A 12,845-nucleotide genomic window follows, 5' to 3' on the forward strand; every position below is an offset into this window, starting at 1 on the left:
ATTCTATTATAAAAAGATCCAGCAATCAAATGTTCTCCAAGTTTCCTCTGTACTGAGAGAATCAAGAGACAAGATGGTAAGAGAAAGGGCAGATTCATCATGACATTCAAGTTTCTTGAGAAGAATATTTTAAGAGCGAAGGAACAGGAAATTAACAAAATATCCCTTTAGTAAAGCACTGACAATAAACCATTGCAACATGGAGCAAAGGAAGTGTGTGCTAACCAAGAAATGGGCTGCATTTCCACGGCTGCTTTTGGGGGTTAACTTTTTGGTTTGTTCAACTGACCATTTGAGAAGAGTGGTTAAACAGTTTCTGTTATCATCTTAGCTTTACAAATTATATGCGCTTGGGTGATGTAGCTAAAGGACTTGGAACCAGAAGGTTCCGAACCACAGTGGCGGCTCATTGCAGTGAATGAAGCTGCACCATACAACTGCCAGACAGATGTTCACTGTGATGACACAAAATAACCAGGTTCAGAGCACAGGTACCACTGACGAGCATGCTGCGGCCTCGGTTCCTATCTTTTCCTCCTTTTCCCTTTGGAAATAGGGTCTCATGTTTGCCAGGCAGGCCTCCAACTCCCTATGTGGCCCATGATGACCTTGAACTCCTGTTTCTCTTCTGCCTATACTTCTCAAGCACTGGTACTGCAATGTGGGTAGCACCAGGCTTCTCCACTTCCTATTTTCACATTTAATTAACTACTCAATTAATCTCATGTGTGCACACATGCGCACGCACGGGAGTCAGAGGACACCTCACGGGAGTCAGGTGTCTCCTTCCAGCTTGCAGGACTGAATTCGGGTGGTCCAGTTTGGCAGCCAATGCTCACCCCTGAGCTATCCCATTCACATTGCTCCTGTTAAAGGGAAAACTGTGTCTCAGGACTTTTACTGATGTTGATGTGAAAACAGGCCATTTATGGCAGGACTAAAGTAGAACTCCAGCCTCCTACCAGGCTACTCTGCCTCCAGCCCACCACGAGTGCTTCTGTGGTCGGGATTAACCTCTGCAAAGGATACAGCCGTATGACAGGCTCCAACTTTAAAACACGGCTGAAAACACAAACACCCAGGCAATCACATTTTCTGCTGAACTTGACAACTAGGTAAAATAAACCACATTGAGAAGTCGGCCTAGCTGGAATGGATGGATGTACCATTAAACACTGAGACGGGCTCCACAGCAATTGGGATCACAAGTGTGCTCTGACAGGGTGGCCTGGCTTCCCCTAAGCCAGCTAGGCCTGCCTGCTGGGGTCACAGCATGGGTGTCAGAGGAGTTCCAACTACCGGGCACTCTGCAAAGGCTTCTGCTTAGTCTACGTGGGTTTATTCACATCAGAGATAATTTAGCATCTGCATTATTTAACTACTTCAAAATTCTCCTGGCTTTTTAGACCTAAAACTGTTCTAATATGGGAAGGCCTGCTTGGATCTGAACACAGAGGTTATGTTAATGATGAGCAATTGATGACTATGGTAAAACACACACACACAAATACACACATACTTGATGGATATGTATGTATGTACACAAATATACACACGCATACACACACAAACACAAAGAAAATATTGCATGCTAAGCCACACCATCCAATAGATCTCAGAAGTCGTTAGAAAGTTGTTATTATTATTGGTATGTGGGAGTATGGGGGACGGGTGTCTCAGAGTGTGTGTGTGTGTGTGTGTGTGTGTGTGTGCTCCTTGGAGATGGGTGTTGGTTGCCTTCTTAGTCAGCCTCCACCTGCCTCCTTAAGACAAGGCAGTGCACTGAACCTGGAGCATGCCCCCTGAGCCTGATTTACACTGCCATCTAGACTGCCCAGCAAGCCTCAGGGATGCCTCCTGGCCCTGCCTCTTCAGCATTGGGATTACAGGCGCCTTCGCCAAGACTGTACACTGCTGCAGGAGACTGAACTCACACCCTCTTGTCACTGTACTGACGGAGCAGTCTCCCCAGCCCTGAAAAACAGCGCTTTCAAATAATAATGTTAGCACGACACCTGCTTTTTGGCGCAACAAGCAGCTCTGGGTCCTTAAAATTGCTGTGCTCTGTGTACAGAATGTGGAAGAATGGCCTTGGCTCTGAAGCCACACGTTCTAAGAGGAAAGTGCCATTCAACACCTGCTTCCAGAAGGAGCCATGGCACGCACAGTGGCGACCCGGACTTTGCAGCTACTTGCAAGGCTGTGTTCTAACTCACCTCACGTGGTAGTCGGTGGCGGGCCTGAGATCTTTCAGGTTACACTCCAATTCTTCTCCACTGCAAAGACAAAGTGTTTGGTCGTTTAATACTGGTCTCAGCGGTGAAGCAGCTTTAGGACTGGGTTTCACAGTCACTCGCCAACGGTAGCTCAAATACTATCTTCTGCATTCACCAAAACTGAAAATCAGATTCCTTTGAAAGACACCACTCATACCTAAGAAGCAACTGAGTTAATTAAATTTTTACAAATCTAAACTGTCTTATGACTTCCTAAATCGAGATATAAAAGCAAATCCATATGCAAACAGGTAGACCTGTAGGTAAAGGGCATCAGTGTGACAGAGGTGGCTCTCAGTCTTACCCTGGCAGGAACCCCAGTGCCCTCAGCACAGGACTCCCCTAATGAACTTGCAGTCTACCCCAGGCCCCCAAGAAGTGGATTTCTGACATAAACTAAAACCACTCCCGTGAGCCAGAGGGGAAGCTGAGCCTTAACCTACATGACAAAGAAACAACCATACAAAATAAGATATACTCTGTTTAATCATGACGAAAGGACCAGGGGTGGTGGCACACACCTGGAATCCAGAGCTCAGGATGCTGAGGTAGGATTATCATAAGTTCAAAGACAGGCAAGACCCTGACTTAATTTTGTTTAAAGATGAAGGATATCTGTGTATCCATAACTTATTTCTCATTCTTCAAAATTATCCAATGACACTTTAAAGAGACCAAACCAAGTGTATTATGGGACCCTATAGTGAGGGGATTAAAACACTACCACAGTTTTCAAAATAAGAGAGTCACGTCAGCTGGAAAACTAGACACAGGACCCTGGGTTACACCAAAGTTCTGTGGCAACAAGTTTATAACACTGATCATTACAATATGGCTATCTACAAAAACATCCTGTGGTCAGAAAACTTAGTGGCAAAGGACTGTACAGTCTGAAACTAATGAAAAGAAATACACATTGAAGAGAAGACACGCATAGCAAGGCAACAGGGTAAAAGGTCAGCGACAGAAAAGCTTTGGCAGATGACACCTGCACACATTCATCGCTATACCCAATGCTTGGTACGTTTGAACTTCTCCCAAATGAAGTTGTCATTTGAAGTTTCAAACCAGAAGCTATGTCCACACCTAACCTTGATCCGAATTGCAACTGAAAGTATTCTGTTATCTGCTAAACTAGGCTGACAGAAAAACAGCACAGTCATTGAGAGTTTGAGCATTTGCTGGAGAATCAACAAATCCTGCCAGCTAGAGTTGAGGGGCAGTGCTCCCTTCTGGCAGAGTCAGGCTTCCAACCGGAAGCAGCAGACTGCATGGTGTGGCCGACCTAGCCCCTTCCTGTAGTGGAGCACACCTGTACTGGGGTCAAGGGAGGAGGATCACATGAATTCCCGACCAGCCTGGCAACAGAGCCACACCCCCGCCTGTCTATTTATGAGTGAAGGCTTGGAAACTGAGTATTTTCCCAGTCTGTCTCTAATTTCATTTTTAAAATAGAAGAAAATGATTAAGAGCCAGAGCACCAAGTCGAGGTTTTATTGCAAGCACAGAAGGCAATCTTTTGCAAAGGAGTGATGATGAGCAGGCCTATGGTGTGACTGCAGTGGAGGGGTTTGGTGGGCCACGTGAGGGGGGAGGGCACAGTGGGAACCGGGGACGAGACAACAGAGCAGATTTGGGGGGTAAGAAAAGGACCGCCACTGGAGTGGTTCTTTTCTTAGCTTTTCCTCTTTACTGGCCCACAAATCCACTCACTGGAGCAGCATACCATGAAAGCAGAACAGGAAGTAGGCAATAGTGTGCGGCCTGGGTGAGATGAGAACAGAAGAGAAACAAAAGCTTCTGGCTAAGGCACGAGTGGGGCCCATCAAGGCCTCTCACAGGGAGGTCCAAGTAGTCAAATGAACCCGATTTTTAGATTTCTCGCTCTGTAAACGTGGGCTCTACAAAGGAGAATGAACTTGACCCTAATGTTTTTTTTTTGTTTTGTTTTGTTTTTTATCACATGTAGAAAACGGGTATAAATTACCAGGCCAGCTGATATGTGGGAATCCATAAAACAGAGGGGCTTAATCTCTTCCTCTGGGCACTGAACTCAGAACCATTTAATAGAGCTTCATAAGGAAATGCTTTAAAGTAACCTTTAGTGGGGGATGGAGGGTAAAAGGCAGGGTGAGATGGAAACAAAAAATATTGTAGTTTTCAAAAAACCAGTCCAGGAAAAGGATTGGCTCTAACGTAATTAACTCTGTAGCCACTTAATATATGAAACATTTAGTCACTTTTCATCCTGAAAAACCTTGGCAGAAATTTCTTATTAGAACTATATTGACAACTAGCATATAATCAAGAGGTTTGTTTCACCATATAGCCCTATATTACTAATTTCTGATTAATAATTACTTGGGCAAAATTAATTAATTCCTGACATTATAATTACTAACACCCCCTACACACACTACTGAGAATTCAATCCAGAGTGTCACACGTGCTAGGCAAGTTCTCTGCACTGAGCTAGCTCCTCGGCCCCGTGATCACTAATATTTAAAAGATAATTTGTGCAGTATGAATTTTGCATTTTTTTTCTCTTCGATGATGCAGTTTAGTAGCAAAGAAAACCATGTGGAAACACACACTACCTGTAAATGATCTTGTACTTCCCATCTCGCCCTTTGTCGGACAAAGCGACCTCGTAGCTGTAAGGGAAGGAGAGACCACCGTGGGGTCCACAGGACAGTCCGACAGGGGGTGCCCAAGACAGCACAACTGCTCTTGCCTGGATATTAGATACCTGGAGAAACAAGAGGGGAGTGTTAAAAGCGTCCACCTGCACTCCACAAGGTTCAGGGGCAGCAGCCTTGCGTTACAGCGTTTTCATCAACAGCGGTGACACAAAAATTAATCCAAGGCAGCTTTAATCTTAATGAGAGGTTCTATCTGGTGGCTTTCTGTCACAGGCTGACAGCCTTGCAGCACCATCCTCCATGCACAGGCAAAGTCCGATGCACACTCAAGCCTCTTGGTGCCTGGCAATTTCAAGGTACACAAAGGTACTTTTGTACCAGCTTTGCAGGGCTTTGAATTATCCTATGAAGATAACACTGGCCTCACCAAGACCCCAAGGTCCTACAGATTCTCAGGAGAAACCAATGGACAGGAAAAAGAGAAGCAAGGCCCAGGCTGACAGGAGGTTTTACTTCCCCACTGTCTATTTTTTTTTATCCTGCTACTACCTCTGTTTATGACTGCATCAGAACAAAGGACCCTGGGACAGCAAGAGCCCCGACTCTCCACTCAGTGCTGCTGGGTGTGTTCTAGCTATGTGCTCTCCTGGTGTACCTGGATCATCCCTGCTGCCTTAGCGCTCATCTGCTCATTTTGAAACAGGTCTAGCCTCGGCTGCCTTTCTTGCCTGGTCTCAGCTGTCTCAGCCTCTACCTGAGGCGCTCTAAGTCATCTCCCCAAATAACTATCTGTACTCCAGTCTATCTCTTACAGCCTGTATCTAGAGAAACCCAACCTGATACACAAGGCCTAATCCTTTAATACAAATAGCTTTCAAACTAATTTTCTAAAGACTATTTACTGTAACCTGGTTTCTGATCTGGTTAACTCATTAAAATGAACAAAAGAGTAACATTCAGTAGAAATGCTAAAGCTTAGTGTTCACACAGACTTTATAGTTGACCATGTCAGCTCTAGTTGGGAATACAAAAGGAATTCATAATCATGCAGTCCCTATTGTTTGCTACTATTCTTGGCACTATTTGATCAATATAGATTAAGAAAATATATATACTGAAAATAATTTAAAGTACAAATAATGAACAGGGAGATAAATGTTGAACATCTTTTCTACTGTTACTTATTCCATTTTTTGGTAGACATTACTTCATGTAATTTCTGTTCTGTAGATATAGCACCAGGGCTCATTTAGCCAGACTCCTATTCATCCTTCGAGATCCCAGGCAGACCTCACCTCACCACCACCTCAAAGTTTTAGAAGTGCCCCGCTCATCTGTACTCTCTAGAACCTAGTGGGAATTGCTACCACTATTAATCACATCTGTGCCCTTTGTCTAGCTCCCTTGACAGACCATGACACTCCCTCAGAGCACAAACTAAGTCATATTCAACGATGACCAGTGACTGCTAAATAAGTGTTAATTAAACAAAATCTAAATCAGGGACTACAGTATATGCAGTTTCTGTAGAGGCAGCACAACCAGCGATAGTCCAGCAATGGACTGGTGTGTAATACCTAGTTAGACAGCAAGAGAGATCATCAGAGAACGAATCTCCAGACGTCCAGCTGGGGCTGCCAGCTCCCTCCTGCTGTGCCTTCCGGAACTGCACCATCGACTGGGCAAGAATGTGGGACCAAAAACCACTGTGCCCTCTTACCGCCAACTGATCATCCATACCCTAAAAAGGGTATCGACCCCTCTCCCGTCCCAGAGACTTAGCTCTGCTCTTTGCCACTGCCTTCAGCTTAACAGACTTCTTCTGACCCTGGGTCAAATGCTGCCTTTGTTTACTCACGGATGTTCACAGTGCCTCTGTAGACAGCGATGACCAGGACACAGTGTCCAGGCTCACGGAGCCAGAGGAGTGTGTAATTGTACGTTATGAACTTGACAGGATCTATGACCATCAAAGGGACACACAAGCCTCTGGTAAATCTGTGGAGGATTGTCTAGATCGTGTTCACTGGGGTGGGAATACTCCATGAATGTGGGTGGCAGTCAATGGGCTGGGGTCCCAGACTGCACAGAGAAAGTACGCTGAGCACTGGCCTGTATCACCCCCAGCATGCATCACTCCCAGCATGCTTTCTGACTAGAAATGCATTGTGACCAGCTACCTCATGCTCCTGCCCCTTCTGTGTTCCACCTTTGCAGACTAGAGTGTGTTAAACTGTAAGGCACAACTAGCCATTCCTCCCTTGTGCTGCCATTGCCAGGTCTTTTGACACAGCCCCATGACAAGGTTGTTGCACTGAGGACAGAGGAGCACAGAGCACCGGGCACAGAGTACCAGGGAACAACCATGGACTGGCCTCCCAGGGCTGCTGGTCACAATCAAGGGCTCAGTGTGCTCAGCTCACACTTTCTGTCTCTGCGTGCGTTGGTCGTTTTACTGCTGCACAGCAACCCCTTGGTTTGTTTCTCTGATCAGCTTTTCAGATACAGTTTCAAAGGTGCCGTTTGGCTATGACGGGTTCAGCTTCCATTAAAAAGGGGGGCGGGAGGCCTGCACTGGGAGACATCTGCTCGGGTGATAAATGGCTGCCTTGCACCATTCCAAGGACCAAGTGGGTGGTGGCACTGATTCCATGATAGGTGGCGTGAACTAGCACATCTCAGAATAGCCCAGCGAAAGCCTGTGCTCCAGATGCCAGGCGCACACCCAGAAATTCACGCCCTTTAAACCTTACCTTTTCTAGCAACTGCTACAAACACGCTTTGCTCCTTGAAGGTTTAGTCACTTAAATGAGCAGAGACAGACGATGCCAGAAGAGCCGGCTAAAATAGTGCTTACTTCCCCCGAGGCTAGGAGCAGGCCTTGAGTTGCAGGCACCCGTGGACGTGTGATCTTGCCAAGAGCCTTCCCAAAACAAGTGCACTCTGGGAACGCAGTATTGTTTCCCAAGGACACACACCCTGTGAATTCCTCCCTTAAGCCCTGACAGCAGCTGGCCTCGGGCTTCTGTTCTCCAGCCACAGGCACCCTGTGGGAAAAAGTTCTGGGCCTCACTTTGGACTTGGAAGTCACTTCCACGGCAAGGTGCAAACTGTAGTGTGTCTTCGCGGACAGTGCTACCCGGAGGTCAGTCAGTCCTCGACCCCAGATCTGTTTACTCCAAATGGGTCAGGGGGTGAGTTGCTGAGATCAGAACTCTAGGTTCAAGCACCTCTAAGTTCACATGTACATGGACTTCACATTGTAACATTTCTCGCTATGCCCATACTTTCTCACCAGAGCTGACCATGGATGGATTCTGTTCATTCGTTCACTGCAGTAACCACCATGTCTATCGGCACAGCCTCTCAAAGTATGCCTGCTTTATGGGCGTAAAAGGCATCTGTTGTGACGTGACGCAGATACCTTTAGAATCTGTGACAGGAATGATTTCCAGTTCTGGACCAGCAGGCAGGGTAAAGTCTCACATCAGCAGCACTGATTTAAAAAGGCCTTTGGACAATGTATGAGCTAAGTCTTCATAGGAATTAGTTAAAAATACTGGTTAAAAATACTGCAGGGCTTATAAAACTACTATCTCCTTCTAAATGGCCGCGCACTGGCTAGAACTGTTTTCTTAAGCACTTAAACGTGCAGATTCCAATGAGAGTAGTTGTGTGTGTGAGCAGTAAGTACATGGACTTGTAGCAATCCTTACATCCTTTCCCTCAGCCCCTTTTGTCAAGTGTTGAACTAGCCTATAAAATTCTATTTATTAATTTATTATTTATTTTTCAGGGTTTAGCTACATGGAGAACCACCAAGGGAAATGCTAAGGAAGCATTACCACAGAAATATTGGCTTGATTCTAGAGTAGTCTTCACGATGTATAACCCAAAAGAAAAACACACAGGAGGGAAAAGGGTAAAAGATAGACACGTAAATCCACAACTCCAGGCTCATCTGCTTTCCCAGCTCCTGATGCGCTGTGAGCTCTCTTGCCAGGAACAGGGTTGTGCATCTTTCAGGGAAGAGCTTCTTGCAGGGAACTGTTCCTCCTAGGTTTTGCTTCTGGCACTGAGAAATCAGTTCTTTCTTCAAACTAAACACTGGCTGATGGAAATGACGCACAACCACAGCTCCAGGTCACATGCCTTTACGTCCAGAAAACAAGCAGCTCACCAGGTCATGGGAAGCTGCTCTGGGCACTGCCAGGCTCTGGCCAGCAAGGCGATGGTTTCCTAAACCACAGGGCAGCACTAATGCTCCTGCCTCGTGTGGAGCAGTGACCATGTCAGCCAAGTCCCCAAGGCACCCAAGTGCAGAGTTCCAGGACCCTGTATATCCGTATATTCTCAAAACTGACAGAGTGTTTGAATCTGTTTTAGGGAACAGTAAATGAGTTACTCAATTTGGGGTACCCAAGGTTACAGAAAGATGACTGATGTCTGCACTTGAATCATTAGCAGAAATTTCAAAGAAAAACCATTCCTTTCATATTTAGAATTAGTATAAAATGTAGTGGCAGGGGATAAAAATGAAGAATTGCTTTTTCCAGTGATGTGTCCATCTTTCCTCTGCAGCTTGGATTCTTCCCTGGAGGGCAGGTTGGTGATGCTCCTCATCCCTGAACATAGTATGGAACTATACGGAGGTATCTTCTAAGTATTCTAACAAAGCATGGGACTCTCTCCTCAGATCCCCATGTGGTTTTCATTACTTCAACTTTCAGAAACACTGAGGCATCTCAAGTTATACCAGGGAGGAGCTGTCACTTGCCTACTTAATAGCCATACTGGGCACAAACCCGAGGCATGATTGCAAAACACGGGCCACTCCTTCCCAGCTGCTGTCCTGCACATCCTCTGTCCCTGCCTTCCCCCACACTGTCCAGTCTGTGGGCATCTGTTCTACCTACCAGAATCCAGATATGTTTGTGAGACTTTTTTTTTTTTTTCCAGCAAACATTTGTCAAGGGTTCACTGTGTGTCAAGGACAGTCGCAGCTAGGTCTTGGCTGCACAAATACTATGGGACAATTATGCATAAGAACTTTAGAGAGAAGGGACAAAAGGTGGAGGAAGAAGATGAGAGAGAGAACACTATGCAAATGACTAGCTGGGCTGGGAAAAATGGGTGGCTATTCCCAGGCAGAGGAGTTTTACCAGGAATAAGGTAAGCATGACGGCAGGAGTCCCACCTCACTCTGGGACTCAACCTGGTTCCTTTGCTAGAGCAGTCAGTACTCTTAATGGCTTAGCTGTTTCTCCAGCCCTCATTTTATTTTGCTGAGACAGGACTGCTCACCAAATCTAGAGCTTATTATTTCAGCCACACCTGTTAGCCACCCAGCCAGGGGGACCACTGTCTCTGTCCCTCTGTGCTTGGATTACAGGTGTGCTCCATCATGCTTGTCTTCTTTTTTTTTAATATGGTGCTGAGATCCAAGCTCAGGTCCTCATGTTCGCACCTCGAGCATTTACTTACTGAGCCACCTCTCAGCCTCTTCACCCTTTCTCAGGCTCTCCCTGTGTTTTTACCTCCAGACCTCCAGTCTGCTGTTGCATCTACAATGCGAACTTTCATTTCTGAGTTCACAGTCTCCCTCTCCTGCTCTTGATCCTCCTCTTTCCCCAGCACTGAGGCTACCAGACACCTCAAACTGTGTGCGTTATTTCTTTTTTCTGGATGTCCTGCAAGTGAATTAGACTTAAATGGCCAGGAATGACCATGAAGATACCAAAAGAGTCTGAAAGGAGCCTACCCTAAAGGAAAGATAGGGAACGGCAAGAGCCCTCCAGAAATGCCCTTTAGTGCATCGTGTTATGAGCAATGGCAGGATACCAGCAGGCTGTGGTGGCCCTGGAGGCACTGCAGAGCATGACGAGTGTCCACCTAATGGCATGGGCAGCCACTGGGGAAACTGTTGAAAGGAATGTTCTGAAGCTGAAAGCCCAGCTACCCACATCACTCGGTATCAAATGAGTAATAATCTAAGTAGTTCATCTTCAGCATGGGCCTAGTTTCTAGCTTCCCTGCTACACTGAACAACCAGTGCCTAATTCCAGCTCCTGTACCTGCTCACATGGACTGTTAGAAAGGAGAGTTTGCAACATCCTCCTCTAAAACCATATGGACTTTCTATGTCTACCCCAGCATGGAGTGGACGTGGAGACACGTATTTATTTATAATAGCTTTAGGACTTAGCTATGGTTGCTTCCATTTAGCGCTTACAACTTATATTAACTCATTCATGTTAACCTCTGTTTTGCCACATCGTTCTTCACCGTTCCCCAGTTTCATGCATCCGACTTGCCTGGTGTCTCCTAGGTGAATCTTTCCACTCCTCTTTTTTCCCCAGACTTCCCATCTCTCCAGAAGTCCTGCCAGTTTTCTCCTGCCTTTGCTATTGGCCACTCAGCTCTTTATTCAGCCAATCAGAGGGTGATGGAGAACAATGTTTATGAAACATTGGGACAGGTGATGCCTAACAATACCAAGTGGTCTGTACTCAGCTCTCCGAGGGCACAGAAGTCAGCATTGAATATACAAAGACAACCTTTACACGTGCATAAAACACACAACATCTCTCTCTCTGGATCTACCATCTTGCTCCAACTCATCTGCCAACTTAGACCAACCTGCAACTGCAGCCCTGATTGCTTTACACCTTCCCCTGGAAACCCCCAGGGATTGGCTGCTCCCGTCCAGAGTAAGCTCAGACCCCTCCACTCTCCAGCATGCTCCCTCGCAAGTCCCTCTGGTTTAGTCCAGTTGTGCCCCTGAGGTCTATTTGGAGTCTGCTGCTTAAAAACCCCAGTCTTTCTAACACATGAAGAATCAAGAGTTTTTCAATTCAGCCAGAAAAACATTCCCCCAAACTTTGGCTCTCTAATCTCAGACAAAAGGTTGAATCAACATTATGAATTTCTAGCCATATTTCAAAACACCTGGCAAATGAAACTGAAATCTCACGACCTCACCACTCCCACCTTTTTCTTGCCATTGTGCCCAATGTCCTCCGATATACAAATGCTGTTCTGAAATCTACCTAGGGAAATGCCTGGGATTTCTGAGGTTTTCAAAATGTATTCTTCCTCCATTTACAGAGGTAACAAGAAATTACCAAGAACAAACTGTTCTGTGTACCCAAGAAAAACCTAGATGCCTCTAACTGCATTCAGAACATCTACACAAAGACGGCATTTTGATGGATGACGACACAGATCTGGCCCATTAATAACTGACTACTGTCTCACAACTTATTAAAATCTGTAACAGGGAAGGGGTCCTCCTGCTTACCAATGGTGTGGCAAAAGAAAAGCACATCGGGAAGGTTTAAGAACACATTGTTCCTGCTGAGAGGTCCGGGAGACATACCTGTGGTTTCTCTATTCCCGAAAGAATGTCTTGCACCCGCTTTACTTCCAACTCGTACTCTGTATGGCAAAGACAAGAGAGAGGAAAGACAAAACCGTTAGAAGGCAGTAAGGCTGTCAGTCTCCTCCCCCGATGTCTTCGTCCAGGAGACCATCAGGCCAGTCGGTAGCCTGGCACAACACATTACTGGTGCCACCACTGTACTAGGGTCTCACTGTGGCTGCGTTATCACGCCAGAGTGCAGCTGTAAGTACTAGGTCAGGAACACTCAGTCTTACTTCATTCAATACACAATAGGGTCTTAAGAAGGGCAAGCAGGAGACCCTAGCTATCGAGGTATACAGAATACCTAAGAGAAGACGAACTTGAGAGACAATGGCTTGTGAGTTCAAACTTTTCTTCAGTCTGTCTGTCTGTCTGTATGTATGTATGTACAGGTATATTCATGTATTCATTTACAGTTTTGGTTTTACATTTGAACTGCAGTGTTAAGCAGGAAGACTTGCACAGCTGAGATGGAGCCAGAAGGGACATTAGACTTCTGCCTAA

At 45.9% G+C, this 12,845-nt stretch overlaps 1 protein-coding gene across 3 annotated transcripts in view; it reads right to left on the reverse strand.

Moving 5' to 3' along the window:
* The window catches only part of Fndc3b (fibronectin type III domain containing 3B), a 293,021-nt gene that overhangs the window by 79,340 nt on the left and 200,836 nt on the right, over positions 1–12,845 (reverse strand). For all 3 annotated transcript variants that reach the window (XM_060378158.1, XM_060378156.1, XM_060378157.1), the window contains exons 7-9: positions 12,297–12,355; positions 4,874–5,025; positions 2,217–2,276 (exon numbers count right to left, since the gene is read on the reverse strand). In XM_060378158.1, coding sequence (XP_060234141.1) covers positions 2,217–2,276; positions 4,874–5,025; positions 12,297–12,355 — 271 coding nt within the window. The remainder of the gene's footprint in view (positions 1–2,216; positions 2,277–4,873; positions 5,026–12,296; positions 12,356–12,845) is intronic.

The sequence above is a fragment of the Meriones unguiculatus genome, chromosome 2 (assembly GCF_030254825.1).
Source record: "Meriones unguiculatus strain TT.TT164.6M chromosome 2, Bangor_MerUng_6.1, whole genome shotgun sequence".
NCBI lineage: Eukaryota > Metazoa > Chordata > Mammalia > Rodentia > Muridae > Meriones > Meriones unguiculatus.